The following is a 24135-nucleotide window of genomic DNA, read 5'->3' as shown; positions in this document are numbered from 1 at the left end:
TTCCAAGTTTCAGTTCATCATTCTACTCACCTCCCTTCCTGCCGTTTTGTATCTCCTATTCTGTTATTCCTTTTAACTTAGTTCCTCCTACCTATCTCTGAACTCAGCTTAACAACTATGTTTAATCCACTCCGCTTAAAATATTAAAATAAAAACAATCCACAGAAAACACATTTTATTATATGGGTAAACTAATTTGATGTTGACAATGTGCAACTACTCCTACAGTGCCTTCTTTTCTTCTTCCCTTCCTTATGTAGTTGGTCTCCGGCCACATGTTTTTACAACACCAACCATGTCATATCAAAAGTGGAACACCATCCACAAAGCAATATCACAAATTAATAACAAAAAGAGAAATCTTTGGCACCTTAGTTTTGTTTACCAGGAAATGATTGAGGCAGGCATTTATGATGTAAATATCAGCAATTAAAAGTGCACTTTTCCATTTTTCTAGTAACATGATACGCAAACAGTTTCAAACACATTTCTAAACACTGAGAAACATCCTGGGGAGATTATGTTTGGAAGCAAGTTTAAGGGTATGTAAATTTTAGTCTGACACAGGCATCAGTCTAAGTGAAAGACATTTACTTTCTTCCCTTTTTACTAGTTCTGCAACAATGGCGAACAGTTCATTTCTGGAGGGAAAGAAGAATTTAAAATTTTCTCTTCAGCAACAATTTTAACAATGTCAAACCTAACTTGAATCACCTTATTTCATTTATAGTATTAGTGTTACCTTCAGCCCTTTTATCCCCTTTCCTGTTTTCTACCTTCTTCCTCTTCCACAATAACATATTGTTGAGGTAAATCTTTCAAATCTTCAAATATTTCATTAATTTTTTCCAGACATGAGCATAATTTAAATACTTGGAAATAACCATCAACACCAACTAGCGTTCATGCATGTATGAACTCACACACGTACCTCCGACTGTTCCTGAACACTAACATTGTCAAGCCTTTAAATCTAAAATGGCGACTCAAAATGTGTAAGTTTTATACATATGCACAAGCATGCATGCTGAATGGTGATGAATTTTCTAACCCACTCTGACACTCGAGTGTCAGAATTGTCTCATCAAGCAACACATTTTATCATCAAATATGAACATGGGTACCTAGGTGTAGACATACACATTCAAAATTTGGAAATTAGGGACTAGTCGGCTTTAGAGCTTTATCAAGAAGAACTGGATTTAATATGTGCAGCAGAAGTAAACTAAAATTTCAAAAAGGAATCCAGTTGGAATACTTGCAGCACAAACCATTTACAAAATGTGCACAGGTATGAGAAGTTTAATTTACAGGACTATAAATACAATCCAGTGCAGAGTTTTAAACATCTAACAGAGAATGTAATGGTACCAGAAAAAGAAGTACTGCAGTATACAGTTATGTCTAATGGAAATTCATTGTCCTTACAAAAGCTCTTTCTAACAAGCGTTCTCTAACACACTAAAAGTTCATTTCCCTGACAGATGTCACAAAGATGGTATTTAATTATATTTGAATATCGCACTTCTAGCAAATGCAGCAAACATACAATCAACAAAATTGTGCCCAGTTTATTTTCTCTCACTTAGAGGGTCTTTTCTAAAGCCATTCAAGCACTGTATAGCATAAACTGTAATAAATTTCCTACGGTGGGGAGAATCAGCAACAAAAAGTCACACAAAAGCATAGAACAAAATAACAAAACTCAAGGAAGCAAAAAGCCTGTGTTTTTTAAAGTTCATGGCTCTTTACCACACCACTTATACCTTAACATGTTTATATTCCATGTAAGTTCTTTATATTTTAGGTACTTACAAAGTAGCACTAAAAAACATTTCTATCTACAGGTTTAAGTGATATTTTGAAATAATTATAGGAAATACCTAACTGCTCTTTAACAGTTTAATTAAAGAACAGTGAAGAATGAAATGGATATCATGACAAATCCACAATAGTCTTACCATGTGAGTGCTGGTTGTCATTAGCTGAGGATAGGAAGAGAAGCAAGTAGCAAAAAGAAAAAAAAAAAGCACACAAATAAAATAGACCAAAATATCAATGGGTAAAATAAATAAAATGCAAAACTTCTTAAAATTTGCATTCATGTGACTGCAAAGCAAGTAGAGATTATTTTAAGCTGCCATATGTAAAAAATAATTGCAATATTAAAAAGCTTGTTGCATTTAGGCTCTTTTATGATCATTCATAACTCCTCTAGCAAGACTCTCTTGATATGTTAATCAGATATTCAACAGATGCATGTTAAGCACAAACCAGGAAAGTTACTATGTAAATTCTGAAGGAATACTTGGAATTCATGAGATATACTTCTAACTTGTATCTAGTGTTATGGTTCTGTTTACTGATACACAGAATTCCTATTGCATAGTTCAGACTTTGCTAAACAGATAACCCATCTATCTCACCATAACTCAAAAACCAGTTACCATCTGTGTTGCAAATCTCAAAGAAAACAATTAAAACTACGTTCACAGCACACTCAATGTTAAAAAAAAATTACCTTTGATCGACTGATTAAATCCAACACTAACCTGTCCATTGCTGGTCACAACTGTATTGTCAAACAAGAAATAGGCACCAAAGAAAAATACCACAGCATCAAACACTCCTAGGAATGTCCAATAAATAAATGCACGCCAGCGCAGCAAAGCATTCTTGGCAACATCTCTGTGTAAAACAAGATATATGCACTCATTATCAGCATGCTCAAAAAGCTGAGACAAACAATGTCACTCATACTTTTTTTTGAAAGAAAAAGAATTAAGAGACTGCATGCAAACCCATCACATTTCCACATGACAACTGTCTACCACTTCACATCCAAATCCTCCTTGAGTGTCTCCTCTTTTTTTTTTAAATTACATTTTTACTAAACCCATTTAACTGCTGCCTGTAATTCTGTTTATTTCAAGTGTATGGCAAATTATCCACTTATTTACTCTTCAATCTTTTTACAAAATATATCTATTTTCTGGTATCTTCTGTGCATGTGATGATCAACTGCAGATGTTAAATGGAAACACTAGAGGTCTCTGGAGACTTTGCTTTATTTCTCATGGGATACTATTGTACAGGGTACAGAACAAAATATTAATGTGGAACATGTGAAAAAGGATTTTGCAGTTGAGTTGAAGCTTCAGGTCAAATTGGATTTCTTGAATGTTCTCCTACGAAAATACAGGGACTAGTCAGCAATAGAACTGTTCACTAGCATGTATTTTCTCACGACATAATAATTTTAAATACGATAACTTCAGTTCTTGCCCACAGAATGATTATGTATCAACTTGGTAGACATCATAAAACACATCAGAGCAAATCAGAACACAGTTATACGAAAACCCTGAACTACAGAATCATTTAGTTCCAAACAATATTTTTACTAAATGCACTTAAAAACTGTCTGATGAGCATATGAGGTAATTTCTCCCCAGATTAACAATATACAGTGTAAAACTATATGTGGCTAACAGTAGCCTCTTCTGGCCCAAACCAACTGTAGTATTTCCTAAAACATCTTAGCAATAGAACCTGTTAAACAGCAACAACCAAATGTTTTTGACCAAACAAACTCTGCTAGCTATCAAAAAACTAAAAGGTCTTCTAAATAACCATTTCTAAATGGAAAACACTCAAAATATAGACGAGAAAATAAAAAGGGGGGAGACTGGGTTTCAAGAGTAATATCTTCTATTTATCTTCAGTTTCACAGTTAAAAACATATTACTGCATTGACTAACCTTTGGGCACCTAATCTGACCTCTCAAAAAATGTTTTATCTTTGATTATCTACTGTTATCACTCTCTAAAATGTACTCGTTTTGCAGCTACAAGAATTGAAACTGGGCATTGTTCCTAATGTAGATGGCCTCACGCAGTTCGTTGGCAAGAACTGTATTCAAGTGGCTAACAATCTAAATCAGTCACACTTTCAATGCACAGAAGTGAGTCAACAGTATGCAGAGGATGGTGCTGGATACCACACAGAACACATCCTATGATACAACACTTTATCACTCAGTCCTCTTTTCTTTCAGAATAAAACATGTATGTGAAAGAAACAGTATGCTTTATCTTTTTAAAATACTTCTGTTCCCCATGGCTGAAGGAAATAGAAAGCACTGAAATAAATCATATTTTGATTGTAGGACAGTAATTTCTATTTTGCTCTCGCTCACTAACGTAGCAAATGAATCGTGTGCAGTATGCAAACATACAGTATGTTTACATGTATGTAAACATTCATGTAAAAACACATGCTATCTGTTGTAGTTTACAGTGTAGATGGTTTTCAACCCTTCCGTTGGTCTACTGCAACCTAGTACAGAAATCCTGAGGACTTCGGATATAACACAGAGGTAAATTCCACCAGTGAACAGAAAAACTTCGAGGCATAACATATTAATTTTACCTGTACAGGGAAGGCTCTCTCTTGAGTGTGTCTGCACTGACATGTTGTTCCATTAGACCATACAAGAGGATAGGAAGGGAAGTGAAGCTGATATTGTAGAGTGTTAGATACGCAGTATCGTATAAAGTCTGTAGATAAAAATCATTAAATCAGTTAGTTTTCACTTTAAAACATTATCTACTGCATGGCATTTAATCTGAACTGAATGTGTCAACTTGTTCAGAAAAAAATACATTCCTTCAAAACAGAGGCAAATATCCTCGAACAGCTGCTAACTGATATTATACACAACTCTGCACTGGTACCCCATCCATCTGGAGGACAAAAAGCTCAACTAAAAGATCGGTTTAATAGTCTGGTCCTCCTAACATTTCAATTGCAAGACCAACTCCAAACTACCCAAACTGAACAACAGTAGACTCCTGTAGAGGCAGAAATTCCTCTCTAGCACATCCATTCCCCCCTTTTATCCACTTCATGCCTACATAACATGGACACATGCAGGGAGGGAGTGGGAGTACTCCAGAGGTTCTCCAGCTGTGGGTGACTGCCATGCGCTGTACAAAGAAAAACCACAACACGTCTTTGATTCTTCTTCCTTCTGAACTACTTTTCCACGTATGTATCATCTGCCTGGTGGAAAGGATCTGGGGCTGTTGATCAATAGCCGGCCAAACATGAGCAAGCAGTGTACCCAGGTGGTGAAAAAGGCCAACAGCATCCTGGCTTGTATCAGGAATAGTGTGGCCAGCAGGACTAGAGAAGTGACTGTCCCCCTGTACTCAGTATAGGTGAGGCTGCACCTCGAATCCTGTGTTCACTTTTGGACCCCTCACTACAAGAAAGACACTGAGATGCTGGAGCGAGTTCAGAGAAGGGTACCAAAACTGACGAGGGGTCTGGAGCACAAGTCTGATGAGGAGCGGCTGAGGGAACTGGAGCTGTTTAGCCTGGAGAAAAGGAGGCTGAGGGGAGACCTTATCGCTCTCTGCAACCACCTGAAAGGAGGTTGTAGCATGGAGGGGGCTGGTCTCTTCTCCCAAGTAGCAAGTGATGGGATGAGAAGAAATGGCCTCAAGTTGCACCAGGGGAGGTTTAGATTGGATGTTAGGAAAAAAATTCTTCATGGAAAGGGTTGTCAGGCATTGGAACAGGCTGCCCAGGGAAGTGGTTGAGTCACTATCCCTGGAGGGGTTTAAAAGGCATTTAAATGAGGTTCTTAGGGAAATGGTTTAGTGCTAGAGTTAGGTTATGGTTGGGCTTGATGATCTTGAGGGTCTCTTCCAATGAAAATGATTCTATGATCACTGTAACTAGCACTCAAACATACCACATCGCCCCATCAAAAGTTGTCTGCTTCTCAAAACCTATCTGGCGATCATTTATGCCATCAAAATCACTGTCAAACCCTGCTTTTTGATTCAGAATTATAGTTAGCAGTTAAAAGAACGGGAAGTTCTACAACTACATTTTCATCAACACATGCTTTCATATCTAAATCCCAACAATGTTTGAAAAAAACCTAAAAAGTTTTAAATCATCATTTGAAAATATAACCAAAACAGACAAAAAAAAAGTAGAGTTGTCATTTTTGTTCCTCCTGGAGCTTTCTTTTGAGACATGCCACAAATTCAAAGCAACAGTACTATTTCCTTCCAGTTAAACCCTCCTCTTGTCCAATCCTGCAAACTTAATACTCTTTTTGTCCAGTCATTCATTCTTTGTTTTTTTGCTCCCTCATTCAGAAGAAAGAAGAGGTAGATTTTTCTGCACAAATTAGACAAGAGCAAAGGAGAAAAGCAAATTAACTACAATTTAGAAAGGAGACTACTGGATCCTCTCTTGAATGATGGCACTTTTCTAGAGAGCAGCAGTTCACTTCTCCTCTATCTTTCAGTGTTTTTCCTTTTCAACTAATTGAATGCTGCTATTTGTCTGAAGTTTGCAATTCATGCCTGCACACCCCAGTGAAGACTAATTTACTCTTCCATTTTCATTCTGACTTCTAAGAATGAACAAATAGTTCAATCACTTATCTTTCAGGTTTGCCTCTGTTCACGTTCAATACACTTTTGTCCAAACAGCCACTTGACTTTGCATTGCCATTTCCAAATTTGGGGTTCCTGTATTCTTTGACTTCGAAAATAACATCGCTTTTATGATAATTCATAAAATTGAATTTCTGTAACTTAACCGCAATTTGCGCTGTAAACCATACGAACCACAAGTGGTGTTCTTCTTCTCACAATGTGTAAACTAACCTTGGCATTTTCTCAGCTGAATAGTAACAGTGTTAAAGGATTCATTAAAAAAAACAAACAAACAAAAAGCCAAAGAGAAAATGTGACAGTGAGGGAAAAAGAACAACTAACCTGTTGTGAAAACCCACAGAAGAACTGATATAAAAACTGAGGAAAAATGAAGCAGACATTCTGAAAGACAAAGTGATACAGTCGTCAAGTGAAATATAAGTGCTAATTTATATGCTGTACAACAGTAGAGCTATGTATATTATAGTCTTATAACACTAGTAGTAGAAACAGTAGAAAGAGCTGCATACATTATTAATCAACATTCTTAATCTTACTGCACTACTGTTAAGAAAAATACTTCTAGTATTTTTGAAAACAAACTTACAAGGCTACAGTTTCAAAATTCAAGGTGAATGAATTCTGCGATCCAGGAGCACAGTTCAGTTAAGGCAAAGCAGATAAAGCACAATCCAAAGGACACAAATAGTGCTAAGCAAGCATGGGTACCCTGGTTAGCATGGCTCACAGTAAAGTAATTTTAGGATGCTTCGAGCTGTGACCCCAAACTTCATCCTCTTTTAACTACACATACAGTCAAACACTGAGACCTTGGATTATTTTCTGAAGGTTCCATTCTGTAATCTTTCACTGCTTACTGAAAGAACTTTGATTGGATCCCAACATTTACACATGATAGAACTGTCTAAATAGGGGGATGAACATTATAAACTTTCTCTAACTACACTATCATGATGAATTTAGAAACTAATGTAAATGAAGTTATGCTAAGTTCTCCAATGCTATTTCCAACTTGATTTAAAAGGCTGCTGCAGAGACAACCCAGAAGGTGCTGAAAATAAGTAGAACAGCTTGTGCTGGAATTTGTAAGAGAGAAAAAAAAAAAAAAAAGGGAAATTTTGCTTTTAAACATACCATAGATATATCTATATCTATATATTTATATAACTGCTTTTTCACTTCATTGTCTGGATAAAAACAATAATCCCATTTCAGCTTTGCATCTGGCACTCAACAAAATCTCTTTATGGAATTATTGCTTTTTTTGCATCATTGGCTGCACAAACTGCACATAGTCAGATATTACCATGTCAGTTTTTGAGATTTATGTAATTAGAATAAGCATTCTCCTACCTTATAAAAGAAGTATTGCACAAGTTCAGATATCCTAACATAATAAAAATGCCCATGAACAAGCAACATTTTTTTCAAATGTTTAAATTTAGGTATTGCATAGTCACTGTTTCTTGCTGCTTGACGACCTTCTTTGCCAATGATTCCTTTAAAAAAAAGTGATGAAGCTGTTTAATAACTGAAGAATATTTCAAAGACACAATTATTTGAAAAATTATATAATCAAGTTATGACATTTAATAAGAGATCACCGTTGTATCTCATAAAATTCCTGTGATAAATTCTCTAAAAGTTGTCTATAAAATGTATAACTGATTATTTGAGACGGCCTGTTTTTAAGAAGTTTTTTGTCATTTCACTTGAATTAGTATTCTAAAAAGCACACTTACCTATACCGACATGTGCTTCTAGAATCATACTGACATCATTTGCTCCATCACCAATTGCTAATGTGATAGGATGCTCCTTTGATAACTTAATCAATTTTACAATCTGGAAAACAACAGCGTTAAAAACTCTTCTCTGTAACGGTTTCCTTATTTTGCATGAGTGTAAAGTTAATTCAAAATTAATACCTACTGTGAAGGGACACAAACCCAATATTACCTGATGCGCTACTTCGCATAAAGATCAAAGTAGTTACTTCATGTTAAAAATATTTGTTCCAAATATAAAATAACATTCTTCAAATACTTCCAAACTATTTTGAAAGAGATGGACAGGACGAAAGAAGAGCAGAAGAAAGGGAGATGATGTTGAGATTGTTTAATGTCATGTAAGCCCATTAATAAGAGGGTTCCAGAGCATACAATTTCAAAGAAATCCTGAAACAAAAGACTGAAAGATTCTGCTTAACTGTGCTGAATTTTTTTCTTACTATTTAAGATAATGGTACTCTGTATATGTAATTTTTTTTTTACTATTTAAGAAAAGACAATAGTACTCTAAACACTGTTGACACAGAAACTGTCTAAAAATTTGACTTCAAATCTCTCCATTATAAATGACCCTCTTTGTAAATCTAGTACCCAGTCAACTGCAACTAAAAACTTCTACAAAGTTCCTGACAGCTAAAATTGCTGACTAAACACACCTGTTAAAATGAATAAGAGCTACATATGCTGTACCTAAACACTGAGAAAAAGACATGACAGTCTGAAAGGAAAAAAGAAGCATATATTCCAATGTTTGTTTCCTTTAAAAGTTCTGCAAACTATATTGAGATGTTTCAATAATGGAAGCGATGGAAGGATATGTTTTTACTTGATACAAACTACTATATAACAGCCAAGAAGTACTTAAAAATGATAATTCACACATTTATGTGTCTGGATTCTTCTTTTTTAGCTTCCCACTTATGTTAAAAATAGAGAACAAATATCACTCTACAGTAATAAAGAATGCAGGTTCTTGTAGTATCAACAGATAGTAGACTATTCAAAGCTTGTTGGGTTAAAAAGGAAGCAATTAGTTCAGTTCATTAAATATGTTCATTTATCAGCAGGTAACAACCATAAAATTTGCACAATATGTACCTAAATCAAATTCAGGTGCACAGCTGGGTGCCATTTTAGCATACCATTATCTAAATTGCTTGCCAGTAGACGTTTTCCCCACCTTTTTTTTTGGCTTTTTCCATTTTAGAAGATACAAAGGTGAATGGTAACATTTTAAATTATCATAATTAGTCATACAGCATATTAGTTTTCAATATTTACATATGTGCACAACCAACAAGCAGTAACGAAATGAAATACAAACCTGTGCTTTTTGCAGAGGTGCCATTCGACAGCATAACACTGCACTGCAGTTCCTGCAAATTTCAAGAAAGAGCTCTCTGTAGTTAGCAGAGCTCCCATCTTGTCTTGGTTTCATTATTAATGATAATGCTGCTCCATCAATAATTAAACCATAATCTTGCATATCTGTTGAAAGTCTGTTCAGGGATAAAATATAAACTAAGAGTCACTGTGAAATTCTCAGACACATTTTTAATGTGGCAATAGTTCTTTTGTGAAAATTAATTAATGAAAAAATAATGAGCATGGGATGCTGCAAAATTAATACACTTTTAAAGGAAATTCATTGTATAGGACTGATATTTATGACATTTTAAAATTCTAGATTATGCTGAAAACATTCAGTGCTTCACCAGTTCAAAGACAGAAACCTTATACCTCAATGACTTCACCAGTGAGTATGATTGTATAATTAATGACTTTTCAGTTTGGTTTGAAAGGGCTGCAAGAACCATGGTGAGGTAAACCGAGCTGCAGGAACGAAGCTAATTTTGTGGCATATTCCATAATATAGAGAAAAAAGTTAAAGGGAAAGGCCTTTGGTGCTCTGAAATCTACTTTCATGAAGAAAATAACCTTGTTTTTCAAGGGTCTACATTTAAGGAAGTAAACCATGCTTTGAAAGAAATGCCTAGAAGAGATTTGTTGGCCTGGAGAGGTCAAGCCACTGCCTGCATTTACAGCATGTATACATTTAGTTTAGCGTGGTGGTAAAGTCCAGTACAGGTATACCTGTAGTTATAATAATATAATTATTACAGATGTTATCTATAATATTACAATATATGATTAATACAGTAATCTATTATGGGTACACTTGTAATACTTTGGACATTGCTAGGAGTGTAAATGCATGAAGCACAGTTTGCCACAAGAACATTTCCTGAACAATGGGGGAAGATGGCTCACGCCACAGGAGTGGTTTTCTGCAGCATCCAACTGACTTATTTCAGAGCACCTTTGCAATGTGCCTGCATCACATAGCAGCCTCAGGCTTCAGCTCAGCAGTGAGTGTTATAAAAACATTCATTAAGGTTTATTTGTGCTCTAGCTTCAGCGCTCCGAGGTCATACTACTGTGTATGGATTTTCAACAAATACGGTTTCACCAGGACCAATGTTTGTGAGGAAAACATCATCTTTATTAATACTAATACTAATATTAATATGTTTTAAGCATTCCCATCTTCACTACTAGAACACAAGCTATTTTTGACAAATAGAGTACTGTAAACTATATTTAATAACAACTCAGATATTTTCAGCGCTTTGTTACCATTGCCACAAATACAGCAAAACCATTAATATACAATGATATAAACCAAAAATGTATGATGATGAAGTTCAGGCAATGTACTTCATGTTTGATGTATTATAGTGAAAGAGTTTCAGCCTGAATTGGAACATCCAGGCAGAATCCTCCTATTACTATCTTAGCACATTCTTCAAATCTGGAGCCAAAGACAGAAAACTTCTGATGAGTCTTAATATCTAGAAAATTTGCATTGCACAAAAAGTTAAACAGACATGTTTAAACACACCTTGTGAGACCTGTGAGACTTAAGGTAATTGTGGTTCAGATGACATAGAGAAATATGTTTTATTTATCTGAATACATAAATGTTCTCGATTAGACCAATGAGGTTGAAAGTCTAAGGAGAGCTAATAATGCTCTGGCCAAGAGCTTCAAGCTGTAACGCTAAGAGTTATAGAAACTCTCTGCTAAAATAATATCACAAATGCTTGTTAGGTTGTTGTTCCTCTAATACAAACTTAATACAAGCGCATATAAAATGTACTTGCTAGCTAGTTCCATATTAAAAAGAAAAACAAATCAAATATGCGCCTTTATGTCTGGAAGACCAGTAACTTCTTAACATCTGCAGATGATAAAAATGTTTTAGAATCTGATTCTTAGGTCTTTACCTAAAAAAATAGCAAGTAGCTACGAAGCTTCAAATAAGTAGCCTAATTTACTACTTGTATGAGGCATAATTTACATTATACCTGGAATTTTTTTTGCTTTTTAACGCCATTTTCTATCTATACCATGTTCTGTTTCACTTCTGTATCCGTGACATCTATCCTTCTACAGATATGAAAAATACCCAGAAGTCAGTGATTTGTTTATAACCTAGGATACTTGAAGAATTTTTATGCACACTAGAAGATTTGTTACTACACTGTTGCCTGTCTCATGTCTGTAAACATAGCATAATCTTTCCTAGGAAGAGGGCCATATACTGTGGCCTTGGTCTTATCAAGAAAGTCACATCACATACTAACTCTGATTACAGGAATACATCATACCTGCTTCCTTTTAAAAAGTTAGAAACAGTATTTTACTTTACAATAGCTTTTTTCCAAGAATAAATATCTTTTACAGTGGAAAAATATGTAATTACAATGGCCGTTGTGATTTTTCTTTTAACAGTTAAAGCAGTACCAGAAATGAGAAAGAACAAGGACTGTGAAAATATAATCTTATGTGGAACAACCTCATACTTAATTACCACACAATAATTCACACTTTAACAACAGAAACTGAAACACAGGGTGCTGCTGCTCTTAAGGATCAATCATTTAATTGTTTACAAAATGCATAGAATCCCATTCCTGGCTTGAAAATTCAAATTTTTCCTTACCCTGAGAAAGTATCCCTGGTTAAGCTGCCACTGTGTCTTAGGACAGTTTTGCTTAGGTCAAAAAGCACATCGTGTAAACTCTGTTCCTCAATTTTCTTTGTGGTTAGCTCAAGTAATTGTGTATTTCTCCGGAAGAGTTTGCAAGCATAGCAAGTAGCAGCCGCTGTCTCCATTTTGTCTCCTGTCAGAACCCAAACTTTAATTCCAGCTTTCTGGAGTGATTCAATAGTATCAGCAGCTTTTTCTTGTAGCCTGTGGAAAACAATTGACAACACACATTGACAGATTGCTGGAAATGAGAAATTCAGAGGTCTGTATTGAAAGTTTTCCATAACCAAATAAAAAATTTCAATAAAAAAATCAGATCTAAGAATTTTCCCAAAGGAAAATGTTTAGGGGACTATCTGAAAATGTCTAGGGGAATAGTGCATGATAAATAACTAGTTTTGATGCTTTCAAAGTGCTCAAAGTTTCCCCTTTCACTTATATAGCCTAAAAGACAACACGCTTAACTCCTCAGACAAGTACTTTGATTAAAACATTTTCAGTGCTTTAGCTAATGACATCAAACACTGAAGTACTGCTGAGTTATTAAAGTGACTTCCTAATTATAACAGACAGTTTTTGAATTTTTTTTTAAAGACTGAAAGATTCTTCTTTGATTTTCTTAATGTTCATTTTGTGGTTCTTTCTTCTAAAACTTTTCCGTACAATTTGTTCAATAAGGTGTTACATGAACTCCATGCCAATGGCTTGAATATAGTGATTTTTGTACACTTAACTATTATTACTAGCTTACTAAATTATAATGTTACCACGTGTAACTTTGGTAAGCTAAGGGTATGGAGGCGATTCAAATAAAGTGTTGTTCAAATAAACCTCTAATCCAGAGAGTCTTCAACTATTTTGATAATATCACTAAACATAAGGAAATAAGAAATGTACTAACCGATCTTCAACAGCTGTAGCACCAAGCAAGATAAAATCTCTTTCTATCTTCTCATACACTTCTGCCAATTTCTTTTCCCGGTCCTGGAGGGCCAACTTTGCATTCTGAAGCAGCTTCTGTGCGCTGCTATATTCTTCTGCTGTGAGCTTTTTATACGCAACGCACAACGTTCGCAGTCCCTCCTAAATCATGCAATCAAAAGAAACAAAATGCTTCTTAGAAAACCCTTCTTAGAGTTCTTGCTGGTGTGTATGCTGGAATATTCAAAACGTTGAATGATTTTACTATCAACATGAAGAGTCTCACTACTCTTATAGTGAAGTGAGTATAGTATAGACTAGTACAGTGTAGTCTAGACTAGAACATTTGTCAGCTTGATTCCTTGCTGCCCTGGGAGCAAGTACAACCTGAGGGACAAACCTCAGTCCTCCAGAAGAGAAACAGCTCAGCCACCCAACTGGATGTATGAGATTACCAGGGGAAGAAGAGTCAAGGTAAAGGTTTCCTTCCCTATGTGTATAATTAGGCAGGATGAGTCAGAATAAATAACAATAATATAAATAGTAGCTTGGCAGAGTCTGATTTTGAGGCTGTTTTGCAGCAGAGACAGGGACAAGGACAAAACATCACAGCAACTGTTGAAAGTGAATACCAAGTGTGCCATTTCAGTGAAAACTAGAACTTAGCTGTGGGTGTTTCAGACGGGATCAGACATTGAGACTGTGTGATGAATAAGAAAGGGGGCATATAGACTGTGTAAGGAGGGAAAAAGCTACTTGTACAGAAAGAAAGTTTTGCCACTCAACTATATTGCCTCTCTCAACATCATTTAACTGGCACTTTATCTTCATAAACTGTAATCCAGTAGGTCTTTGTATGGTTACTTATTACCAATACAACAAGGAGAAGCACAAAAGAGAGTTCCCTGACTCTTGCGGTTGGTAAGGGCAAGTGCCAGGTGGCTGCCTCTACCTTCTTTCAGAAGCTTCTGCATGTAGGAGTCAGCTCTATTCCCAGTTACCCAGGATGAGGAAAGAGCTGTTGGGCTGGTTTTCTCTCTTGACAGACATTGGATGGACATGATATGTAAACACTTATTTCAGTTTCATTAGCCTCCTTCACTTGTAGTAATCAGACAGTTGTTTCATACAGTAAAGCTTAGCAAAGCACTTTAGCAAAGAGTTTTGAAGTTTCCCTTCAAAACAAAAGCAGGTAACACTCTAGGTATTTTTCACATATCTGTAATAATACTTTGTATTCAGTTTGAGTACAGGATGCCAGCAAACTTTATCCTATTTATAAGACTGGCAGTCATACTGCCAGTGCAATGGGTTTTTCATATTTTTGGATACAGCAAAGTTCAGTATTTTACAACTCTAAATACTATTTTTAAGGTAAAACCAAATTCTGATTTTTCTTTTGAAGGTGACCAGGAAGTTCAAAGCTCATTTTAGCAAGCAAAAATATAAATATAAGGATGATCGCTACACTGTTTCCCCATAAGAACCGCATTTGTTGCTACACTGTGCTCTAATGCATTTCCTCTTTTAAGAGCTTGTAAAGCAAAGACAGCAAATCACAATTGCTATGGTTGGGGACTGAAAGCTGGCAGATGATTTTCAGTGAAGTTTGTCACTTTTCTTTCATCCAGAAGTTAATTCAATCACCACAGTGCCATACAAAAAAGCTAATAGATGACATCTGGTGTAAGACAGAGTTGTGCATATCTAACACACTCATCTCTCACCACAACTATCATTTGGAATATGAGATGGAAGACAGATTCATGTAAGGGAATAACAGACTGTTGCCCATACAGCCTTTCTGCACTTCGGTGCCTGGGAAGACCAAATGAAGCAGGAGGTAAGAACACTTTTTTTTTTTTTTGACACTGATATCACACAAACAGATCAATAAAATGGAATCTTACCACTGCATTGCGTTCAACTCTGGAGCGTATTTGGTCAATTTTGCCTTCTTTGACTCTAGGAAATATGGAAGAATCTGCTCCCTTACAAAACAGAAATATATCACCTAAAAGAGACAGCATATGGAATTCAAAATGGCCAAAGATATCTTTCTTCAAAAAAACATTCAAATTACTAAGTCTTCAAAAAGATTTCTTCCAACTTTTTTATAACATTTGCACCCATGCTGGTACTTGGTCCTCTTTTTTATAAAGCAATGCACACAGACTGTGATTAACGCTTAACTCTTTGACAAACCTGAAATAAATTCAAGTGAAACTAAAATGTCTAAGAAGAAACAGAATGTGACAGCCTTACCTCCTGAAGATTTAACAATCACACTCATTCGCCGTCTCACAGAATCAAAACTCAAAACTTCTAATAATTCAAACCTGAAACAGAAACACAATATTTTTTAAACAACTCGGCTTTTCCAGATCCCTAAGCTGGTTATTACAACTTCAAGTATGTCAACTAAAACATGACTTCTAAGATGGAAAATTATGTTGGGTATTATGGAATATGCAAATAGTACAGAATGAAACAGCAAGTTACAAATAATAAATGGGGGACGCCCTCGGCTCCTAATTACTTGAAACAGAATTTGTCTGCATGATGTTCATGAGTATCTTTGGATGTATAGTCAATATAATTTATTTAAGCAGAAGACTAGAAACCTTGCAGTAGAGCACTAAGTTGCTCATAAAGTAAGTAAATTCCTACCTATAATATCTGGGCATAGCCTTACAACTTGAAATGTCTAAGTGTTTACAAAGAAGTCTTTATGTAATACCTTTCTAATTTTCATGAATCTTGCTCAAGTATTGACCAACAAGTTATACAAGGAAAAAAACATTTCTTTTTACTGATTTTATGTTTGCCATTGTTTTTATGATATTATTTTATCCCGTGTTCCTTTCCTTTCTAGAAGGAAAAATGAATACAAGCTCCTCTTGTACTGATTCTGTATAATTCATCAGTTTATGTACTTTAACAATTTACTCTCTTATCTATTTCATTTAAGAGAGCTGCCATTTTTTCCAGCACAAATATAAGCATCCCAATCATTAATCCAAATCTCTTCAGAATTCCTCACTGTTACTATTTTGCTTATAAAACAGATCTGCTTATTTAATTAGACCATTCAGTTCTAAGTCCTTGCAACAGCCTGAGATTCAAACCTGTGCAAGGTCACAGTGTTTATTTCATTAAAAGTTACAACAGATTCTAACAAGAAGCTGGATAAGGCCTAAGCTACAAACTGAGATGCATTTGGAGAAGATTCCTAATTATGGTGCTTTCATAATGAAACTGACTCCAGTTATTATGAGGTGAGCCAAAACGCCTGAAGTAACCTTTGGGAAAAATCCTCCATGTTCCCCTAAAAGGGGGGAAAATAACAGTAGGGTTTCTGTATTTGTGTCCAAGATTCTCTGTGCAGTCAGCAGAGTGTGCATGCAGGAAGACCCAGATCGACAATAGCCTTAACCAGCAGACATCCACGGAAGTGCAAGGTAACATTTTCAAAAGTATGTACATCCCATTGAACAGCTGTACTACTTAAATGTTGAAAATTTTACTCATACTATGGCCTACAAAATTTATTCTACCTGTCAAAGATAAATAACAAAAAAAACTACAGTATCTGTTTGAAATTTTATTTGAACCAGCTATAAAAATGTATCCTACAGACACTACTTTCCTGTAAATTATAAGTATTTTTTGTGAAAAAAAAAAATGGGTCATATACCACATTCTATTAGGAAAATATAATTTACCATATAACAAAGGAAAAGCATACATAGTTCCTAAAACTATTAAGAACTATTAGATTAGGCCACCACATCTTTGTTGTTATATTAATATTTTATATTGCATATACTGCCAAGCTAACAGACTAAATGAAAATACAGAAGTATGGGATCTGTTAAAATATTAGTAGATAATTCATTTTTCTACTAAAATGTACAATTTTGAATTATCTGATTTAAAAATTAATGCATAGCGAAAGGATGATTCATTAAACACATCAGTAAAAACTCCGCATCAGTCTGTTATATTTTCAACTACTCACTTCTCTATGTTATTTTCCCGATTTAAGATCTCCATAAAATTGTCCTTCAGCCTTAGATAGGTGTAACCAAGTCTATAAAATGAAACACACATCAAGAGAATGAATACAACAAAAATACAATTATTCAGTTTAAGTATGTCATAAGGATTTAATACTGAGTTTGTGTTCTGGAAAACAAACAAAAAACCAAAACATAACAACAAACTGGTTTTATTTAATGAATATGAACAGTCACGACTGCATATTAAGAAAATCAGCACCTCTAGATGATTCGGTGTTTGTTGTTACAATTTTTGTGCTGAAAACAATTTTGAACCCTAGAACCCTAGATTAAAAAAGTACACTAACTAATTACACACATACCTCTGTATTCCCTCAACTAAAGCAACTTCATCAGGTGATGACGATATATATATACAAGGTCTTGAGAGCTGGTTTTTCCTTAATCCATCTACACTGTCATCATCTTTTACCTGAACGGTGTGGCAAAGACAAAGAGCTCGGAAAAACAGGTCCTCTCTCTCCTAAAAAAGAAAAGGAGTGGTTGTTACCATGTGTGATCATTTCAAAGCACTCATTTGAAAATTCTTCTTTTGGAAGGTTATGCATGTCACCAACTACTACTGTTTATTATCAGATAAAGACAGTGTCACAGGTGACCTGCCTTTTAGGAGGAGCCAAGTCTCTCCTGGCAGTAACCACACAGCTGCTACCAGCATCACCATGCCAGTCAAGCTGCTGATGCCCAAAAAAGCCAGTGTGCATCTTTTGCCCCCTCTGAGCGCGTACATGTGGCTAAAGGATTTTTTTTCTTTACTTTTGCTTTGATTTTAACAGCCTGTATTAAATACTAGTCAAGATACAATTTTCGGAGTCCTGAGTCCAGACAGAGGGATGCAGCACCTGAAGCACAAGTGTTAACAGGATTTAGAGACTTCAATTTCTTACGCAGCTTGAACACCTCTCAGAGCTACACAAAGTAAAAGGAGCGTGGACAACTGGACAGCTGGAGTCAACAACTTCTATAAAGTTTCATATGGTTTGGTAATGGCAGCTTCTGACACCAGAAATAGATTTCTATTTCATGGATACCTGGCTGTGTTCTACCTGCATCTTTGTGTCCAAATCTTATTCTTCTGTACAGTTCAATACGAACTTTGTGTCATTATAATTCCAAGATAAAATACACAGTGTACCTTTGGACCACATTCTGAGGGCCAAGGCTGAGAAAGCCATAAGGCTGTTGAATTACACCAACATATTTAAGATGCCTTGTTTTGCCATAATGAAGAATATGGCCAAAGTATGATTTGAAACTGTACTGATAAATTTTTTAAAACATATTGTCCTTTGGCTGTGATTATCCTGCCCATTTATATCCTGTTCATCAGTTGACATGTGAAGTCTCCTTAACTTCCAACTAACTTTGCATTATCCAGCAAAAAAGCCACAGCACATACATACTGTGTGTAGCACATATCAGATGTGGTTAGATTAAGTCACATTTAAAGGTAATTTAATTTGATCATAAACCATTCTCTGGCCACATCTTTACTCAGTGACGACTAAGTAAGTGTGTGCACTGAGCACTCATTTTCCCCCTTCAGGAGTTCAGGAGGTTCCTGCCTTGCTTTCCCTATTGTAGCTATTTTTAAATGGAAACCAGCTATTATGTTTCTTCAGATATTAGCCAGATAAAGTTCTATATTTTTAGGTTTTACTTAATTCAATTCTACAGCTGCATTAAGTTGGGAAACTTCATATTAAGCTTTTAAATCTTAGTCTAAAGTAGGAAAGGGAAATGTTCATGTTGTGATGCATTTCCTGCAGTTACTTACTTTGATTTGTGAAATTCAAGGATGTTACATTTCTAACATTCCCTTCATCAGCACCATTCAATTTTCACGTTTCATTATATAAACCAAAAACCCAGAAAGAGTCATCATACCTTTCCACTTCCTCCTGGAGAAGAATCAATCATATCAATGCCTGTACAATCGTGGAGAACTTGGCCATTGCAGATCACATGTGGTACGTAAACGTGCCCTTCGATGCAACATTCTACGAATTCCATGTTGTTCTCAGTTAACGTTCCTGTTTTATCTGTGAAGACATACTCAATCTGCAAATGAGCACAAATTAAAAACTGCAGTAATATGAACGCATTTTTTCCAAGGTCTCTTAACAAAACCGAGATTATTACTGGGTTACACCTTCTTTTAAAGGTTTTTATGAAGGCTCTTTCAGAAAAGGAAACCAGTAATTTCTCTTGGGAGTTGTTTTCCATGGAAATGTGGGCCCTGAAAGATTTTATTACAAGACTATCAGCAAAGCTATCTTTTGCCTCATAACAAATACAAATAATGTGTTTAATCTACTTTCACTCTTCCCTCAAGCTCCTTTTTGGTTTTTAATGTCTTTCTTGCTGCAAGACAGATATTTATGGAAACAAAATGCACACAAATTCCATTTCCCAGGGATCATTATTTAATGTACGTGCCTGGATTTGGATCAGTTGCTGTCAGAATGGTCCTTAGGGTAGTATCAGAATTCCCCACTACAATAATGTTAAATGAGGACTCTGAACTAATGGTCACATACAGTTATACACATGGGCACTATTATTGCCCTGGAAACATTCCTTTTGCCTTGATATTGAATTTTTCATTGATTTTACCTTTTACCATGAGCCCTGGCATTTAAGGATAACAACGTCAAAAATAAAACGAAAACATGAACTATAAACCAGAAGAGCTAGATCGACACAAGCTCAATTTTGGGTATCAGATATATGTACTGTATACAGATTGCATGTAGGTATTTGATAAACTGAGAGCATTATGTAAGGTTAGGAATTAAACACTTGAAGTAAGGCAACTGCTTAGTACTTGTCAGATTGTTTAACAAACTTCAACATTTATCAAGTGCATTAAAAAAAAAAAAAAACAACACAACAAATTTTTGCTCTCAGTCACAAGAGAAGTTACTAAGTATGTGAACTTTCCCCCTAGACGGACTCTTCTAATATTCACTAATCTGATAAGGCAAGTTTCCAAGTTTTCCAGTGGTTTGTTATCTGTGAACACAACACCCATATTCAAGTTTTTTTGAAGTGGACAGGATTTATATAGATTTCTTTCATCTCAAATCCTACATTCAGTTTCATAATACATTTATACAAGATATAAAATGCTATCAAGCAAAGGTCTTTCATCCATCCAGTGTGCTGCTCTGCAATCAACACCCATTACATGAAAAAAGAAATAAAGTATGTCACTATGACACTATTTACTACAACCACAAACAAGGATTCACAATCAAAGCCTTCATTAGAAATACAATGTGTAACATCTTTCAAAAATGTAGAAGCAAAATTTAGTTCATTGGATTGGTACTAATAAAGCCAAGCACTGATGATTTTAGGGAAGGCACTTGAAATTCAGCAGTACTAAAGGGTTTTTTATAACAGAATCACGGAATGTTTGAGGCTAGAGAGCACCTCCAGAGGCCATCTGGTCTACTCACCCTGCTCAAGCAGGGCCACCAAGAGCTGGTTGCCAAAGACTGTGTTCAGACAGGTGTTGGTTATCTCTAAGGACAGAGACTCCACAGTCTGCCTGGGCAACTCAGTCACTCTGACAGTAAAGTAGCGTTTCCTGATGTTCCGATGGACTCTCCTGTTTAAGGTGGTGCCCACTGCCTCTGCTCTTGTCACTGGGCACCACTGGGAAGAGCCTGGCTCCATCGTCTTTGCACCCTCCCTTCAAGTGTTAATATACATTGATAAGATCCCATTTGAACCTTCCCTTCTCCAGGCTGGACAGTCCCAGCTCTCTCAGTCTGTCCTCACATGAGATGCTCCAGTCCCTTCCCTTCACCATCTTTGTGGTCCTTTCAGTTGACTCTCTCTCCAGTACGTTCATGTCACTGTTGTACTGAGGAGCCCAGAACTGGACACAGTACTTCAGGTGTGCCTCATCAGTGCAGAACAGAGGGGAAGGATCACCACCCTTCACCTTCTGACAATACTCTGTCTAATGCAGGTGAGGACACCATTCACCTCTTTTGCTGCAAGGGCACATTTCTGGCTCATGTTCAACTTGGTGTCCAGGAAAACCCCTGGGTCCTTTTCTGCCAAACTGCTTTCCAGCTGGGTGGACCCCAGGGTACACTGTGCCCCATTATCCAGACCATTAATGATCAGGATTGGACCCAGTATTGACCCCTGGTGTACACCACTAGTTACTGGCCTCCCATTAGACTTGGCACTGCTGACCACCACCTGTTGGGCCTGGCTCTTCAGCCAATTTTCAGTCTTCCTCACTGTCTGTCTGCTCATCCAGCCCATAATTCAGCAGAGTCTCTATGAGGATCTCACAGGAGACAGCACTGACTGTCTTCCACAATAGTAAAACACATGGTACCACCTTTTATCCAAAGAGACAGATGTCCCTAAAAGCTTAATTACTACTTTGGTTGTACAAAACTAAGGAAATGCACCATCTTAATTATTTGAAAACCTATGAAAACATTTTAAATTAATAGAGTTCCTAAATATTTTCCCAAAATATGCATATGTATCTGTGTCAAGGCGATTATTTTCTTAAAACAGAATACTACAAGATAGAATTTATTTTAGCAAATGAGAGTGACTGTCTGTCATTTTATGGGATGAAACTTGCGTCTGGAGATTTGGTGTCGCTCTAGTCAGACAAAAAGGGATTTTTTTTTTCCATCTGATTTTTACTCTAAGGAAGTTAGATGCTTATTACAATCTCCCTTATGGTCAATGGAGAGAAATCACTACCTTCTTACAGTGTTTATCATTTACTAATACAGTAATACTAACTGACTTCCACTGACTGGCTGAGAAATCAGAATTTTTGTTTTTGAAAATCAGATGATCTCAAATTTTATTTTTAAAACTAATCAACACTAAAGAAAATGCATACAAAGCTGAAAAAAAAAAAGTGACAATTTTAAAATAAAAAACTATGGTAAGAACAGTTGAAGAAAGTTATAATTCAGTGAAATTTACCTGTCCCAACTCTTCATTGAGGTCAGAAGTATTCACCAATGGTCCTTCACCTGTGTCCTCATCAAACATTTCCTCATCCCATGTAAGGAAATAGGAACCAAGAAATTTCTGCATTTCCACAGTGACATACATGGATACAGGAATAATGTAGTTGAAAAGAACCATGAATGCAAGGAAGTCTGTTAAAGCCTGAAGAAACTGCCAAAGAAACAAAATAAAAATATTAATTTCTCATGTACCATCAAAAAAAAAAAAAGTAACTACTCCTACATTTATACAGTCCTAAAATTACATTTGGTTCTTTGAAGGCAACTGCCAGGCTGATGTGGCACCCCGGTGAAAATGAGTTTGACATCCCCGCTGTAGTAACTCATTCAAGGATTACCAAATTACAGAACTTTCAGGTAGCATTTCACTAATAAATAAAGGGTTTCCCTTCCTTCTCTCAATACAAGGAGAATGTGTGCACATAACCTGGTTTGATTTTTTTCAGTGGTGGAGACTTGCTGGAGGTAGAATCAACATACTGGGCAGGTTGAGATAGAGTTACTGGTGATAATGAGAAATCCTGCCTGTCTAGCATGCACACATCACGCATTTCCCCTAGTCTGATTGGGAGAATTTGGTGAAATAATAATATACTTTCTCTAGTGCTGGGTTCAGTTTGTTACTTCAGATCATCTTGGTATCAGCTCTGGACTATGTCCTTGCTTCTGTAAGGACATTTGACATTGGCAACTCTGTTGCTTGTCTCTAGTGCCAATGACAGAGTTATAGGGTTATATGAAGCTAAATTTTTGAGAGGTATTTTTACAGAGATTCCTACAGCAGATTCTTTCAAACACACAGCTGTTATGTTATTACCAATAGTTGTGGGATTCCTTTCAGTCCTATATTTCTCTGCAAGAGGTCAGTTCCTCGGTAATTCACATCAGTGACAGGACATGCCAAAAAACTTTCATGAGGCTTTTTATACTAAAACAGACATTTTCTCATCAGTTAAATTCATATATACTACTTGGGTGCAAAAATGTAATACATAAGATTTCCACAAATACACTGTCACCATATTTAGCCAAAAAAGCAACAATTTATGACTGGCTGTATATTATTTTCAGTAGGATTCTTATAAACTAAGGGTTTAGTGAAAACTCTTTTTAATTTTAATCTATTTCCATACCAGATTTCTTTTCCTTTCTGGTTCTGTTTTCTGATTATACCACGGCTCATCACGAAATGGATCACTCTGCCAGACATACTTCAGGACAGTATTTATTAGTGCTTTACTGATGAGAATACAGAGGTATACAATAAGGAATGCATTCATTGATCTACAAAAATAAGGCAAAATAAAAATTCCATCAGCACATAAACTACAGTTTATTAAAAAATGCTACGCTTGTGCTTCAGCCTAACATTTGCTACAAGTCTAACAATGCTACTGATGTTAAACATCTTCTCTACAGTATTTTCTCAATGAACAAAAATATTCTTGAGGACCATTTTCTATTTAAAATGTTAACTGCTATGACTGTTTCTAATGTGTGTGTGGCACATTACCAAACCTATTATACTAGTGGAAACAATAGCAGAGATGGAATCACAAAATAACTGAGCTTGTACCTGAAGATGCCATTTCCCTGAACCAATATAAAAACACACACATAAGCACTTCTAAAGAAACAAAGAACTATAAATCTATCGAGAACATTTTGTAGCTGTAATGGTTTAACTCTTTCTAGACAGATCTAAAAGAGCAAGGACACTTCACATTTAAATTTATACTTACACTAAAGAGGGGCAAGAACTAAACAGCATGAGTTAAACC

The 24135-nt window shown here is 35.9% G+C and overlaps 1 protein-coding gene across 6 annotated transcripts in view; it reads right to left on the bottom strand.

Annotated features, from left to right (window-relative positions):
* ATP11A (ATPase phospholipid transporting 11A) overlaps window positions 1–24135 on the bottom strand; it is a 131027-nt gene that overhangs the window by 17063 nt on the left and 89829 nt on the right. For 3 of the 6 annotated variants that reach the window (XM_071807556.1, XM_071807548.1, XM_071807560.1), the window contains exons 11-26: window positions 23488–23638; window positions 22308–22505; window positions 19218–19391; window positions 17633–17793; window positions 17270–17341; window positions 15514–15587; window positions 15159–15262; window positions 13229–13410; window positions 12280–12531; window positions 9598–9772; window positions 8226–8328; window positions 7837–7982; window positions 6805–6864; window positions 4433–4560; window positions 2553–2688; window positions 1962–1985 (exon numbers count right to left, since the gene is read on the bottom strand). In XM_071807556.1, coding sequence (XP_071663657.1) covers window positions 1962–1985; window positions 2553–2688; window positions 4433–4560; window positions 6805–6864; window positions 7837–7982; window positions 8226–8328; window positions 9598–9772; window positions 12280–12531; window positions 13229–13410; window positions 15159–15262; window positions 15514–15587; window positions 17270–17341; window positions 17633–17793; window positions 19218–19391; window positions 22308–22505; window positions 23488–23638 — 2140 coding nt within the window. The remainder of the gene's footprint in view (window positions 1–1961; window positions 1986–2552; window positions 2689–4432; window positions 4561–6804; window positions 6865–7836; window positions 7983–8225; window positions 8329–9597; window positions 9773–12279; window positions 12532–13228; window positions 13411–15158; window positions 15263–15513; window positions 15588–17269; window positions 17342–17632; window positions 17794–19217; window positions 19392–22307; window positions 22506–23487; window positions 23639–24135) is intronic. The other 3 variants (XM_065829629.2, XM_065829630.2, XM_065829631.2) reach the window with 1 other exon arrangement.

Source organism: Patagioenas fasciata, chromosome 1 (genome assembly GCF_037038585.1).
Source record: "Patagioenas fasciata isolate bPatFas1 chromosome 1, bPatFas1.hap1, whole genome shotgun sequence".
Taxonomy (NCBI): Eukaryota; Metazoa; Chordata; class Aves; order Columbiformes; family Columbidae; genus Patagioenas; species Patagioenas fasciata.
This window is presented reverse-complemented; position numbering and strand designations above follow the sequence as displayed.